Source organism: Bubalus kerabau, chromosome 8 (assembly GCF_029407905.1).
Source record: "Bubalus kerabau isolate K-KA32 ecotype Philippines breed swamp buffalo chromosome 8, PCC_UOA_SB_1v2, whole genome shotgun sequence".
In the NCBI taxonomy this organism is placed as follows: domain Eukaryota; kingdom Metazoa; phylum Chordata; class Mammalia; order Artiodactyla; family Bovidae; genus Bubalus; species Bubalus kerabau.
The window spans coordinates 47,841,278-47,854,076 of record NC_073631.1 but is presented as its reverse complement, the minus strand read 5'-3'; the positions used below and the strand labels follow the sequence as shown (position 1 = coordinate 47,854,076).

General features: G+C 37.2%; 1 protein-coding gene across 1 annotated transcript in view; it reads left to right on the top strand.

The window, feature by feature from the left end:
- The window catches only part of RELN (reelin), a 553,687-nt gene that overhangs the window by 305,074 nt on the left and 235,814 nt on the right, over window positions 1-12,799 (top strand). The window contains exons 9-10 of the mRNA XM_055590184.1: window positions 276-372; window positions 2,846-3,086. Coding sequence (XP_055446159.1) covers window positions 276-372; window positions 2,846-3,086 — 338 coding nt within the window. The remainder of the gene's footprint in view (window positions 1-275; window positions 373-2,845; window positions 3,087-12,799) is intronic.

Genomic DNA, 12,799 nt, shown 5'->3' with positions numbered 1-12,799 from the left:
TCAGATATTTCTTGGCCTAGAACAGAGTGTTTATATTTAATTTAGAAGTTCGTGTATCTCTAAAGAGACCTGCAGTCTACTTTTTTCTTAACTCAAAATTATTTATTTAATATTTATCAGAATAGATCACAAGAAATTTTAGCATAGTTAGAAGAATTGGGAAATGATCAAATAACTAAGTGGTTAGAAAATTATCTAGAGTATTTATCGGGAAGGATAATATGTAATCACACTTCTTTTTTAACTTTGAAATTTATTGTTATTGCTGCTTACAGGTTCAGGTTCATGTCGCTATAGTTATTCAGACCCTTGTATCATCGTGTCATATGCCAAGAATAATACTGCGGACTGGATTCAGCTTGAGAAAATTAGGTTTGTTATCATTTAAAGTATCATCATAAGTTTTGATGTAGGTGGGTTTCTGCTTCCCTGTTTACCTTCATTCTACCACTGGCTTTATTCTTCATGCTTAAAAGTACTCTGGTTGTTAATTATTTTGAATTACATGAATGCACATATTTACCTGCATATTACCCGCTCTATTTGAAGAGCATGTTAAAAGTGTCATTTTCCATTCTTCCCACTGTCAGTAGTTGCTATAACAAACTATTTATTTTTGGTAAAAGTACATTTGAGATAGTAACCTTTCTGATGGGATTCTCCACAAAATAACATCACCATCTGTCTCTCTAGGTAGCCTGGCTGTGACCTGGTTTATAGGCCTAGAAATGTATCAGATTACTACCTAAATTCCTTCCAGTCTGTGATGACAATTAGTTAACAGCCTTTTGGATCTAATCTCTGGTTCTGTAATTTTCCTTCTAACTTCCCTAAGGCCAGTTCTAAAATTCTGTTATAATTGTGATGTGAGTTATCATTTATTACATTTTCTTTATTAAAAAAAAAATCCCTTCATAACAAAATGAGGTTGGATGCTTAAAGAGGGAGAAGCTCATTCAGGTTGAAAATATTTTATTAAATTTAGCAAAACTCAGATCTGTTAACCATTTTTGTGCAGTTTAAATCATAAAATAAACTTCAGAATGGGTGCTAATGTCAGGTATGGTGAGGTATTTAAAGGAAAAAAATACCTTGAAATTTTATTAAGTAGTTTTTCTGCTCAGTTCAGTTCTTTAATTAGTATGACTCAAGTAGAACATTTTCCATAAGTTCTGTGACAGTTTTTTTTTCATGCTATTTTCCTTACCATATTTCCATATTGAAAAAAATGTGATTTATTTGGACAAGAAGAATAAATATTAGGTTCTTAATCTTTAATATTAAAAATTTCTAGTATTTGAAATAAAAATAAAAGTCTCATAAGTTCAAGTTCTGTTTCAACCAAAACTTGAGAAAAGTAATTCTAACTCATGGATTTTAATAGATTGTCTCCCTCTGTGACAGGATAAAATATTATTTATAGATACCTGGTACAAGCCAAGCTCTGACATGCTGTGTCAATTGCCAATTTTATAACAGAGCATTTGCTATTCCTTCTAATTTTTAGTAGTTATAATGAAAATGCATTCATATTAAGTACTGATTTATATAAATGGCTTTAAGCAAAGCAGCATAAGTATTGCAAGTTTTACTCATATGTCTCCATTTTTCTCTAATATATCTCATAGTTTGGATAAACTGTAGTGTATATTTCTTGCTGAATAACATCTGTATGCTTCTGATATGACAAATAGTGTATACATTTAATTATAAGATATAGAGATCACATTCAGCTGATTCTATTTATTTTTCACTACATAAGACTTTGAATTTTAGGCCATGCACCAAACTATCATTCTCATTAATGCAAATTTACCATTAGTGATCAGAGTTTCATTGATTTAAATTATTTTTGAAGTTAAAAACATAGTCATCATTAAATATTTTAAAGGAAAGGGAATTGATTACCCCCAAAGGTAAGGCACACCATTCATAATCTACACTGACAATCCTACGGATTTATATGTGCTTCATTGGTGAGTGAAAAATATGGCTTTTCTCTAGTCCTTTCAAAACTGATTTATAGTAAGCCCCAGGTACTACTAGTTTGCATTTTAGTACCACTTTTAATCTTGGCCAAGGCCATCATTTTTACTACAGCAGGTTTCTACTTTGGTAAAATAAAATGTTTAACATAAATATTAAATAGCAAAGGACTGAGATTTCAGCAGATATGATATGAAAATCCTATGAAATTTTATCATGTTTTTAAAGACTGGTATGCATGGAAATCTTAAGAATTCTAAATGAGAGCATTTAATTCTCATGGCAAATCTCACATTTTCAAAACGAAAAAGTATTTGTTTTCTAGAAATAAAGTAACTCATGTAAATGTTGATTTTAAAACATACAATATACCATGATCTCTAATAGATATAAAATTTCAAAGTAAGAATTAAAATTAAGATAATTTTACAGTTTCTCTCCTTTTTTTCTTCTTAGTATCATATAAAGTATATAGTTTTAGATTGAGTGTCTACCATTTACAAAATACTGTGCTGGATACTCTTTGATTTTTTACAAGAGCCAAGGCAGTTGTATACCATTTTCTCTTCAATTATCCATTTACTGGCTTACCTGAGTATACTTACTGCCTGCCTTATGTTAAAAGTAGAGCTCTTTAAGACATTTAATATTTAAACTCCCATCACTCAATATAGACATCTTAATAACCACATATAGTAAAAGGTTTAAGGGGTATAAGATTATGAATATTTCATCCATAATGTGTAATGTTTTTAAGATAAGAAAACCATAATCTTAATTAAGAAACAAAATGGATCTATAAGAAAGATAAAGTGGACACTGTTGAACTTTATTGTGGCACCAATTCTCATCTCTCCAGAGCCCCTTCCAATGTCAGTACTATCATCCACATCCTCTACCTTCCTGAAGACGCCAAAGGGGAGAACGTCCAGTTTCAGTGGAAGCAGGAAAATCTACAAGTAGGTGAAGTGTATGAAGCCTGCTGGGCCTTAGATAACATCCTCGTCATCAACTCAGCTCACAGACAAGTTGTTTTAGAAGACAATCTGGATCCAGTAGACACGGGCAACTGGCTTTTCTTCCCAGGAGCTACAGTGAAGGTTTGATCTCTCTTTCACTCCTTCTCTTCTCCTCTAAAACCTAAAGCTCAATAAACCAAATTGTACTAAACTGCTATTTTACTAAAGTATTTTATTAAGTGAAAGTTTCTCAGTTGGGCTTCCTTTGTGGCTCAGCTGGTAAAGAATCCACATGCAATGCAGGAGACCTGGGTTCGATCCCTGTGTTGGGAAGATCCCCTGGAGAAGGGAAAGGCTACCCACTCCAGTATTCTGGTCTGGAGAATTCCATGGACTGTATAGTCCATGGGGTCATGAAGTATTTTACTAAAACCACTATTAAAAGAATAGGTAATATCACTTTACCCTCCCCTGTAAGAATGGGAAATCATTCATTTGCTCATCCTTTGAACAAGTATTTTTGAGAACCCATGGTGCCATGTACTGGGCTGAACCTGGAGAATATAACCACAAAAGGCAGATATGTCTTTTCCTTTTATTGTCTGTCAGTTTAGTGGGAGGTTACATATAGCAACATGCATGTGCAAAACAGCATAATTGTTGATTTGCTGGGAAAGTTTAAGGTGCTGTAGAAATACAATATACAGTGCCAGATCCAGAGTTGAGGGATTAGGAAGGCTATCCAAGAGAATAGGAATAGACTGAAGGGTCATTTCAAATTGGCCAGATGGGAAGACTAATGTTTCTAGAATCATAAATCACACATAAAGGCTAGAAGATGATAGCACAAAGCAGAGGCCTTCGACAGTGTTTGAAATGGTTGTCTAATAGATACTGAATTGAGACTTGTGATAAAGTCTTAAGATATGACCAGTGATAAAACCTTAAAGTCTTAAAAGCTCACTTTTTGAATGAGAATTAAAATCACTGGCTTGTCTGCCCAGAGAATGTGTGGAATAAGATACTATGTCAAGGCGATATTTTAAGAAACCGTTTGATCTTCAACTGGACTCTCTCAAGTTTCAAGTATGAAAAAAATGAAGTACAGATGCAGATTGGAGAGTTTTTAAAAATGTGACTCACTGTTACAAAAAAAAAAAAAAGACCTCTGTGCTGCATGGGGGTGAGGTCACAGAAGTCACAAGCAGAATATGAAGATCTAAGACACTCATCTCCTTTTAATAATTTATGGGTTGCAAATTGTTTAGAGTACTTCCCTGGTGGTTCAGTGGTTAAGACTCTGCCTTCCAATGCAGGTGGGGGCAGGTTCAATATCTGGTTGGGAAGTTAAGACCCCACATGCTATGTGGTATGACCAAAAAATAAAAAATAAATAAATTATTTAGGAAACCTTCACCTTTTTAGAAAACCCTCCTGACACAGTTAAATTGGTGCTTAGCAAATCAAACTCTAGATACTGACTAGCATTAGGAACGGACATCATCTTTGCTCAACATGAAAAAACACTCAGGAAACCTTATGGAGATTTGTTCTGATAAAGACTCTAAAACTTTGGTTCCTTTGGATCCTTTAAAGAGTCATGGATGCCTTTCATATGGGTGTGGAAAAGAACCTTTGTAAGGATAGCCCATATCATATCCCACTGCTGCTGCTGCTAAGTTGCTTCAGTCGTGTCCAACTCTGTGCGACCCCATAGACGGCAGCCCACCGGGCTCCCCTGTCCCTGGGATTCTCCAGGCACGAACACTGGAGTGGGTTGCCATTTCCTTCTCCAATGCATGAAGGTGAAAAATGAAAGTGAAGTCACTCAGTTGTGTCTGACTCTTCGCGACCCCATGGACTGCAGCCTACCAGGCTCTTCCATCCATGGGATTTTCCAGGCAAGAGTACTGGAGTGGGGTGCCATTGCCTTCTCCGCATATCCCACTACTACTTGATTAAGAGAAGGATTTCTGTTGTCACTGTTCACCATTGGCAAGATATGTAAACCCAGGAAACACATGGAGACCTCAGGGCCTGGGATTCACATTCTTTTCCCGTGATGATCATTTGGTAATTATTTGATCTCAGTTCCCTTTACTATATATTATATGTACTTTTTGTGCCTGTTTTATAAGCCATCATTATACTAATTTAATTAACTTTTTGGTTTCTTAATGCATTGTACTTTGGTACCACCCATGTTAAAAATGTATGAAGTATGGGTTTGCTTTGTAGTAATGGTTACTTAGATTATAACTCTGTGTGGAGTATACTTGTGCTATCACACATTTGAGACTTGCCTAGTTGCCTATTAAGAAAAAATCATTGTAGTAATGGTTTGTACCAGGGTCTTTGGCTACCACATAGAAGCTTTTCTCTAATGTTTCTTTTTAAAATTTTAAACAAGTGCAATGATAAAATCTAAGATTGTCATTTTAACTCATTTATATGACCAACCGCTTGCATTTTGACTCAAACCTCTAGCATGAAAAAATTGCTTTTGCCAAGTGATTTGGAGTTCTAGAAATAAAAATTGTTTATTTAAACTGTATGCAATTTCTCCATCAAATATTTTTCCTTTAGTGGGTGGCCTCTGAGATGAAAACAGAGTACAACCAATTAGAAAACATATCTCGATGTTCCTATTGGTCATAAGACATGTTTTGAACATTGCTTTGTTTTGGACTTTTTAGTTTTGAGAGTATTGTTTGTTCAGAGTATATGTTGTCTTTTCTAAATAATACTTATTAAAAGTCTCCAAGATGCTTGCTGCTGCTGCTGCTAAGTCGCTTCAGTCATGTCTGACTCTGTGCGACCCCATAGACGGCCGCCCACCAGGCTCCCCTGTCCCTGGGATTCTCAAGGCAAGAACACTGGAGTGGGTTGCCATTTCCTTCTCCAATGTGTGAAAGTGAAAAGTCAAAGTGAAGTCGCACAGTCGTGTCCGACTCTTCACGACCCCACGGACTGCAGCCCACCAGGCTCCTCCGTCCATGGGATTTTCCAGGCAAGAGTACTGGAGAGGGGTGCCATTGCCTTCTCCAAGATGCTTACACCTTAACTAAATCAGAGATTGAGTGTAACATCAATTGAGTGCTTCACTGTGCTTCATTACAGAGTAGAATTTATTCAAGGAAAAATGTCCAAGCACAGATAGGATACTCTTTGGTTAAGTAGTAACAGCTACTTTTTATTGTCCATGTATTATTCTAGGGACTTGTTATTCCGGGTATGTATGTGAGATTATATATATAATCTCATAGATTTGATCTTTATGAACCTATAAAAAGATGAAAGTGGACGTGGAAGTGTTGAGTAACTTGTCCAGAATGCTCCTCTAGCCAGTGGAGGAGCCAGGATTCAAATACAGGAACCTGACTTCAGAACTCTTGCTCTCAGCTGCCTGATAACTGTGCTCTTACAAGTAATAAATATAGACTTAAATGCTCCCTATTGGTCTTATGTTTCTTCCCAACATTTATTTGTTAATTTATCTGCCTGTTTTCTTCCCCATCACTCTCTGACAGTAGACTGAAAGATTCTTGTATTTCTCATATTTTTTTATCTTGATCTAGCTTTATTCCATTTGTACTATATATTCTTTTCTCTGGATGACTGATTTTGGTTGTTTTCTTTTTTTGGATGCACTAGGTCTTCTTTGCTGCACATGGGCTTTCTTTAGTTGTGGTGAGCAGGGGCTACTCTTTGTTGAGCCATGTGGGCTTCTCATTGCAGCGGCTTCTCTTGTTGCAGAGCATAGGCTCCAGGTGAGCAGGCTTCAGTAGTTGCAGCACATGGGCTCAGTAGTTGTGGCATGTGGGCTCTAGGGCACTCGGGCTTCAGTAGTTGTGGCACATTGTCCCTGTTGCTCTGTGGCATGTAGAATCTTCCTGGACCAGGGATTGAACCTGTGTCTCCTGCATTGGCAAGTGAATTCTTACCCACTGCACCACCAGGGAGGTCCTAGATGAATGATTTTCATACATTAAAATCTAGTAAGTTCAGACCAAGCACAGGTTGCTTCCTTGTCTTCCACTCTACAGCAGCTGGTTTTATTTTCACAATCATGTTTACTGGTCCATCACTGCTGACCTAAAGTGAAGTTAAGGAGATAGGAGTATTAAGATATTTTCCTCACAGAGGTAGGAAGCATTTTCAGTAACCTATAGAGAAGGTGAAATAGAGTGAGAATAGGGGAATGCTAAATAAATTGAAATCAACAGTCTCATGGTAGCAGACTTCTTGTGCTGAGGATGTTGGAGTCAAGAATTATACAAAAGGATGCCGCTGACAAAAGATAACACCATCATTCCTTAATAGAAATTATATCATGCCTCCTCCATACTCAAGACCTTTGATGGCTTCCAGTGTAGGCCTTGAGGGGACAAGCCAAACTCCCTAGCATGTAATTCAAGGCTGTTTCCAGTCCATGTCCAGCCTGAGTTTTCATCCTTATCTCCTGTCCTCCAGCATCACAAATAAAATGGAATTTCACACTCCCACCCATTTAGACATGCTCTTCCACTTTTCTTTTTACTATGCCTAGTCATTCCCCAGCATCCTTAAGGGCCCAGTTCAAATGTCATTGTCTGGATGAAGTTTTGTGTGTAGCTAATGTCTGACTCCTCCCAGTGCTGCTATAACCATAAGGTTGAATAATAAACAGGACTTGAGGTTGAAGACTGTCTACAAAGTACAGGTTCATTCTTCTTCACTAGTGACCATTCATATTCACTCAGACAGCTTTTTAAAATCTGTATCCTTTTTGCACAAAAACTAAGTCAGGTCCCAAGACTACTGATAGACCAAAAAAGCAATCAATCACTGTAGTAGCTAGTCTCAGTTCAATAACAAACACCACATGGTTCACCATAATAATGCAAACTCCAAACTTCACCCGTAGCATCTCCTTTCCTCCAGCTGAAGTCTTCTGAGTAGGAAAGAGATAGTGGTCAACTCCTTCCCCCTCCTCCACTAAGTCATTAATTTTAACCTTTGAATCATCCAGGGCTGGGTCAGGAGGAAGGAGAAGAAGCGAGCGCAGTTATTGTTGTGAGTGGGAATTATTGATCTCATGATCTGGCAAGTAATCGAAGCTGGAGTTCTCTTGGCTCCATCACGAAGCTTTTTGGATATGTCACCACTTTTCACCAAAACTGGGGATTTCTCACCTGTAGCTCCCCAATGTATATCTCTCAGGTTATGTCTACTTCTACTACTTCCCACTGGGACTCTGACTTATGACTTCAGCCTCTTTCTGCTGAGGGCTCTTTGCCCCTCCAGGAAGCCCCTGTGGGCAGGATCTTAGACCAGATTTCCTCTCGTGTGCATGGGTCCAATCCTAGTCTATGGTGAACATTCACTTTGAATCCATCATTGGGAGAAAAGAAGTTAGTTACTTCAAAATGCAGCCCTCTTGTTACCCAGCTGCCTGCCAGGCAGCCCCAGTTGTTAGTCTAAGCCCTTACAGAATCCCTTCCAAGGGATGGCCTTGAAATCCTGAGTCCCAGGCTTGAGGCAAGTAGATGATACCTTCCTCCCCTGCAAGGTCATGGATGTGACTCACAGTTCACCAACAACCCTCTGGAAAGGAATCATCTCTCTGCTTTCCAGCTGCCAACCTACTGCAGCTTCAGGCTCACTCATTCTCAATTTAGGGACGTGGCTAAGTCATTTTACCACCTCTTTTGTTAGTAGGTCCTTATATCTGGTCCATCATTTCACTTTGTTTAGGTCCTTACATTTGGTCCATCATTTCACTTTGTTAGGTCCTTATATTTGGTCCATCATTTCACTTTGGAATGAGGAGTAGCACCTGTTTTATTGGCACCTTATTTGAACATTCTGTTACAGCATATATACACATCTATGAGAGCATTTACAATGTTTCTTTGTAGTTATGTTTGTCTCCCTAGTTAGCATGTTAGCTTCTTAAGCTTAGGAACTGTTTCTGCTATTTTTGAATCTCCAGTGTTTGGCACATGATACATTGTGCTAGTTGAACAAATAAAAAGCTGAAAAAATACCAAGATCTAGTTTGTGAAGAAAGAAAATAAATTTTATATTCAAAGATGACATGAGGGCAAAAATATTGTGAATGGGACTGGATAGAGCAAAACTGTTAAGAATTAACAGGGTTCAAATCTTGGTTTCACCCTTTACTAGCCATATGATCTTGGGCAAGTTATTTAACCTCTTGGTTTCTCAGTATCCTCACCTTTAACAGGGATGATAGTAGTATCCATTCCTGTTGTGATAATTAAATAAGAAGACGCATGTAAACCTTAGAACAGTGCCTGGCATATAGAAAGGTTTTAATAAGTACATGTCTTCTTCATTGAAAATTTTGAGTACAAATAAGCTCCACAGGGAAGTGAATATGGAGAAAAATAAGTAGAAGGCAAAGGATTGAGCTGACAACCCCAATTAGGAGGGCAGAAGGAAGAATAGGATAGAAAAATACAGAATTCATAAATTATGTCATCCATGTATGTCATTAAGATGATATCAAAATCAAATGAAGTAAATGGATTAGGTTGGACACAAGTATTTCCCATAGGTGTAACTTTTGGCAGTCAAACTGCCAAAAGGACCAGTTTCCATTGGAATTAAGTTGAAATGACATTCACATAATTAAAAAATTAATAGTAGTTTTCATTATTAACAACAAATGATTTTTAAGTGCTCTTCATAAAATGAAGTAATAGTAGTGAGGTTGTTGATGTTGAAAATAGAGTTTAAGAGTGGCAGGTCAAATAGGAAAGATAAAAATGAGTCACTAGCATTCATAGTACATATTTTTCCTTATCTTCTTTAGATTTGTTTTCCATTTCTTTGGTAATAATATTTAATCCATTTTATCTGAGCCTGTCCTTGTTTATCTCAAGTAGGGCAGAATGATAGAAGACTAAATAGAGTAATTAACTTAAGGAGTTATGTGATCTGGAGAACTGCAATTATAGGTCACCAGTTTAAATCTGTCCTGGGTTGGTAGAAAGCCGTTACCATCTGTTGGCTCTTTAGTAATTAATATGAAGTAGGTGTCTAATAGTATCAGCTTTTAATGTAGAACCTGACCTTATGTTTGTTGCTCTTTTTTATTTGGATTGGTAAGCTAAAGAGGACTGTAAGAGGTTACAGAATTAATATGTTCTTCCTAGGCAGCCATCTGTGATTCTCCTCCATTCTCTTTGCAAGTTCATGGCCTTGTCTGACTTAGCGGCCAGTGTTTTTCCAGAGAGCTTGCCCATGTGGAAGAAAAGGGGCAACACATTCTTAGAGTGTTTCTAATTACCATCATGATTTTATTATTTCCCATGAATCCCTAAGTAGCCCTCTGTTCACAACCAAATAGGTGGGGCTCTAAATGCCTATAAATCTAGTCCTGGAAGTCAGAAAGCTCCCCAGAGCACCACCCTCATTAGCAATCTCCACAGTAAGCCAGCCATGGACTCAAAGGCAAGGAGTCTGAACTCACTTGATATTGAATCACCTGTCTTAATTACTGGTTCTAATAATATTTTTGAGAAGGAAATGGCAACCCACTCCAGTATTCTTGCCTGGAAAATCCCACGGATGGCAGATCCTGGCAGGCTACAGTCCATGGGGTCATAAAGAGTCGGACACGACTGAGCGACTTCACTTTCACTTTCAATAATATTTCCTTCTTTTATAAACAATTGCATCCTTTCTTTTTTTATAATTTTGTAAATGATTTCTAGACTAATCAAGGATTTCTTGTGTCAGTTGTTTCTATTCTGAAGATACGGGATATACTGTGTCAGTCTGCAGTTGCTGGAATCGGCTACTGCTGCCAACAGCTGCCATTCCCTGGTGGCTTTGGGGGTTTTGCCACATTTAATGGTGGAAGGCACATTCTTCCTGCCTGAAATGGGAGAATGATTAATCCAAGGGCAACTTCTGGTGCTCTGACTCTTTGAGAATGGTATTGGTTTTGCCATCAAAGTTTAAGGGAAATGGTTGATTTTTTTCAGCCCCTTCCATTTCAAACATATAGAATCAAGAATCAGTGTTTCACCTTGCGTAGGATTCTGATACACATCTCCATTGAGTAGCATGGATACTGGATAATAAATAATAATAACAACCATAATTAGGATAAGTAGTAAAAGAAGCCGTAGTAATGGTGGCATTTCATGAATCATCTGTAGTTGCCAGCACTATGAGGAAGGCCTTTTGATCTAAATTTTATATCTACAGTAGGTAAACACTGCATGTCTATAAAGAGCCTGAGAACTTAATGCCCAGGTTTTCTTAGTCATTCTTGAAACATCCAGAAGAATCCATCAAAGTTATCTCTTCCCAACTCCTCAAACACACATACTGCAGTCTGAAAATGTCCTTAATTTCAAGTTCAAAGAAAAGTGCTAAATGTAAAATTTTAAAGGGTCAGCCTGGAGCTGTTGCAGCTACCTGCTTTCTATATCTCCCTGTTAAAGAAAAGACCTGCAAAGGTCAGGAAAGTACTCAGAAGAACCCAGAAACAAATGATTTGGAAAGAAGTATGAGGAGATATTTTGGGTTTTGTTTTTTCTGTTTTTTCTATCCTTTAATAGTACCCAGTGAAGCAAAATTTGCAAATGGATCAATATGCCATGGAGGTAAATACTGGTCAAGCAGCTGCTTCATTTTGTTTATTTACCCCCATCTTTGGTGGCAGCCAAAATTTGTATTTTGAAAGCATGAAGCATCCACAACTCCTTGATATCTGTGTGGGAGAGAGAGTGCATGCTTTGCTCAGTCACTGTTAATAAATGTTTTTATCTGCTCAGCTAGCCTGGTTACCCTCAGCTTGCAAAGGCATAAATCACTGGCTTCTGTCAACTCTGGAATTGACCCACAGATTAAATGCAGATCACTAGGAGATAGCTGCTGTTCCGTGTATTTTTTATTTTTAAGAAATCTTCCCACTCTGATTGCTGTGCCTGCACCTGCTAATCTTTTTCTATTTATTATCCTAGTTCATTGTATGGATAGCAAAGAATGCCAGATTACTCCTTCTGCACATTTATGTCAACTTGTGTTGAGAAGTAAATCAACATTAAATGTCACAGATTCTGTTGTGAAGGTTTGTCCTTTAGAATAGGCTATGATCAAATGTATTTAAAATAATTTTTCTTAAAAAGTAATTTATTAAATTTTGCAGATGTATGTCAAGGATTGGGAGTAACTAAGTATACAGAATTTAGAAGGGCCATATCTTAATCTTTTATTTCTACTTCCAGTTAGACTGCTTCCTCTCTCTTCCATTTACTGTTGATAAATATCCAATAATAATGTCAATTTTCCTAGTTTAACAAACACCAAAGGCCCTAATGAGGAGCCATTAGGTGAATTAGGTAAATCAACAACCCATTAAGGAGAAGCATTAAGTCAGAAAAGAGAGTCTATTAATTTTCTTATAGCTCTTGTACATTATGCATTTGCCAAATTCATTATCCCAGTGGACACTAGGCAGATCTCCAGTCCTGAATAAGAATTGGAGCTTTCATTCTGGGGTTCTGCTGTCACTTGTCTAATACTTTTATCACAAATTGTTGAATCATTAATGGAGAATAAAGGTTGTAACATCCAAATTATGGGAAAAATGTAAACTAATTTGTCTGAAAATGTAAAGTCTTAACACAAGTTGATGCTAGTGAAAAAAGTCAAAGACAAATGGTTAAAAGGATGATTACATTCAAAGCAGAATTTATTTCTAAATGTGTGTTTTGAGAGTATAGTCCCCTGGCAGAGCAATATCTGCCTGCTATAATGCCTAACTTTTCTTCCATAAGTTGGGCACCCCAGAAAAAGGTTTCAAAAATCCATTTAATGATTTTCTTTTTTTA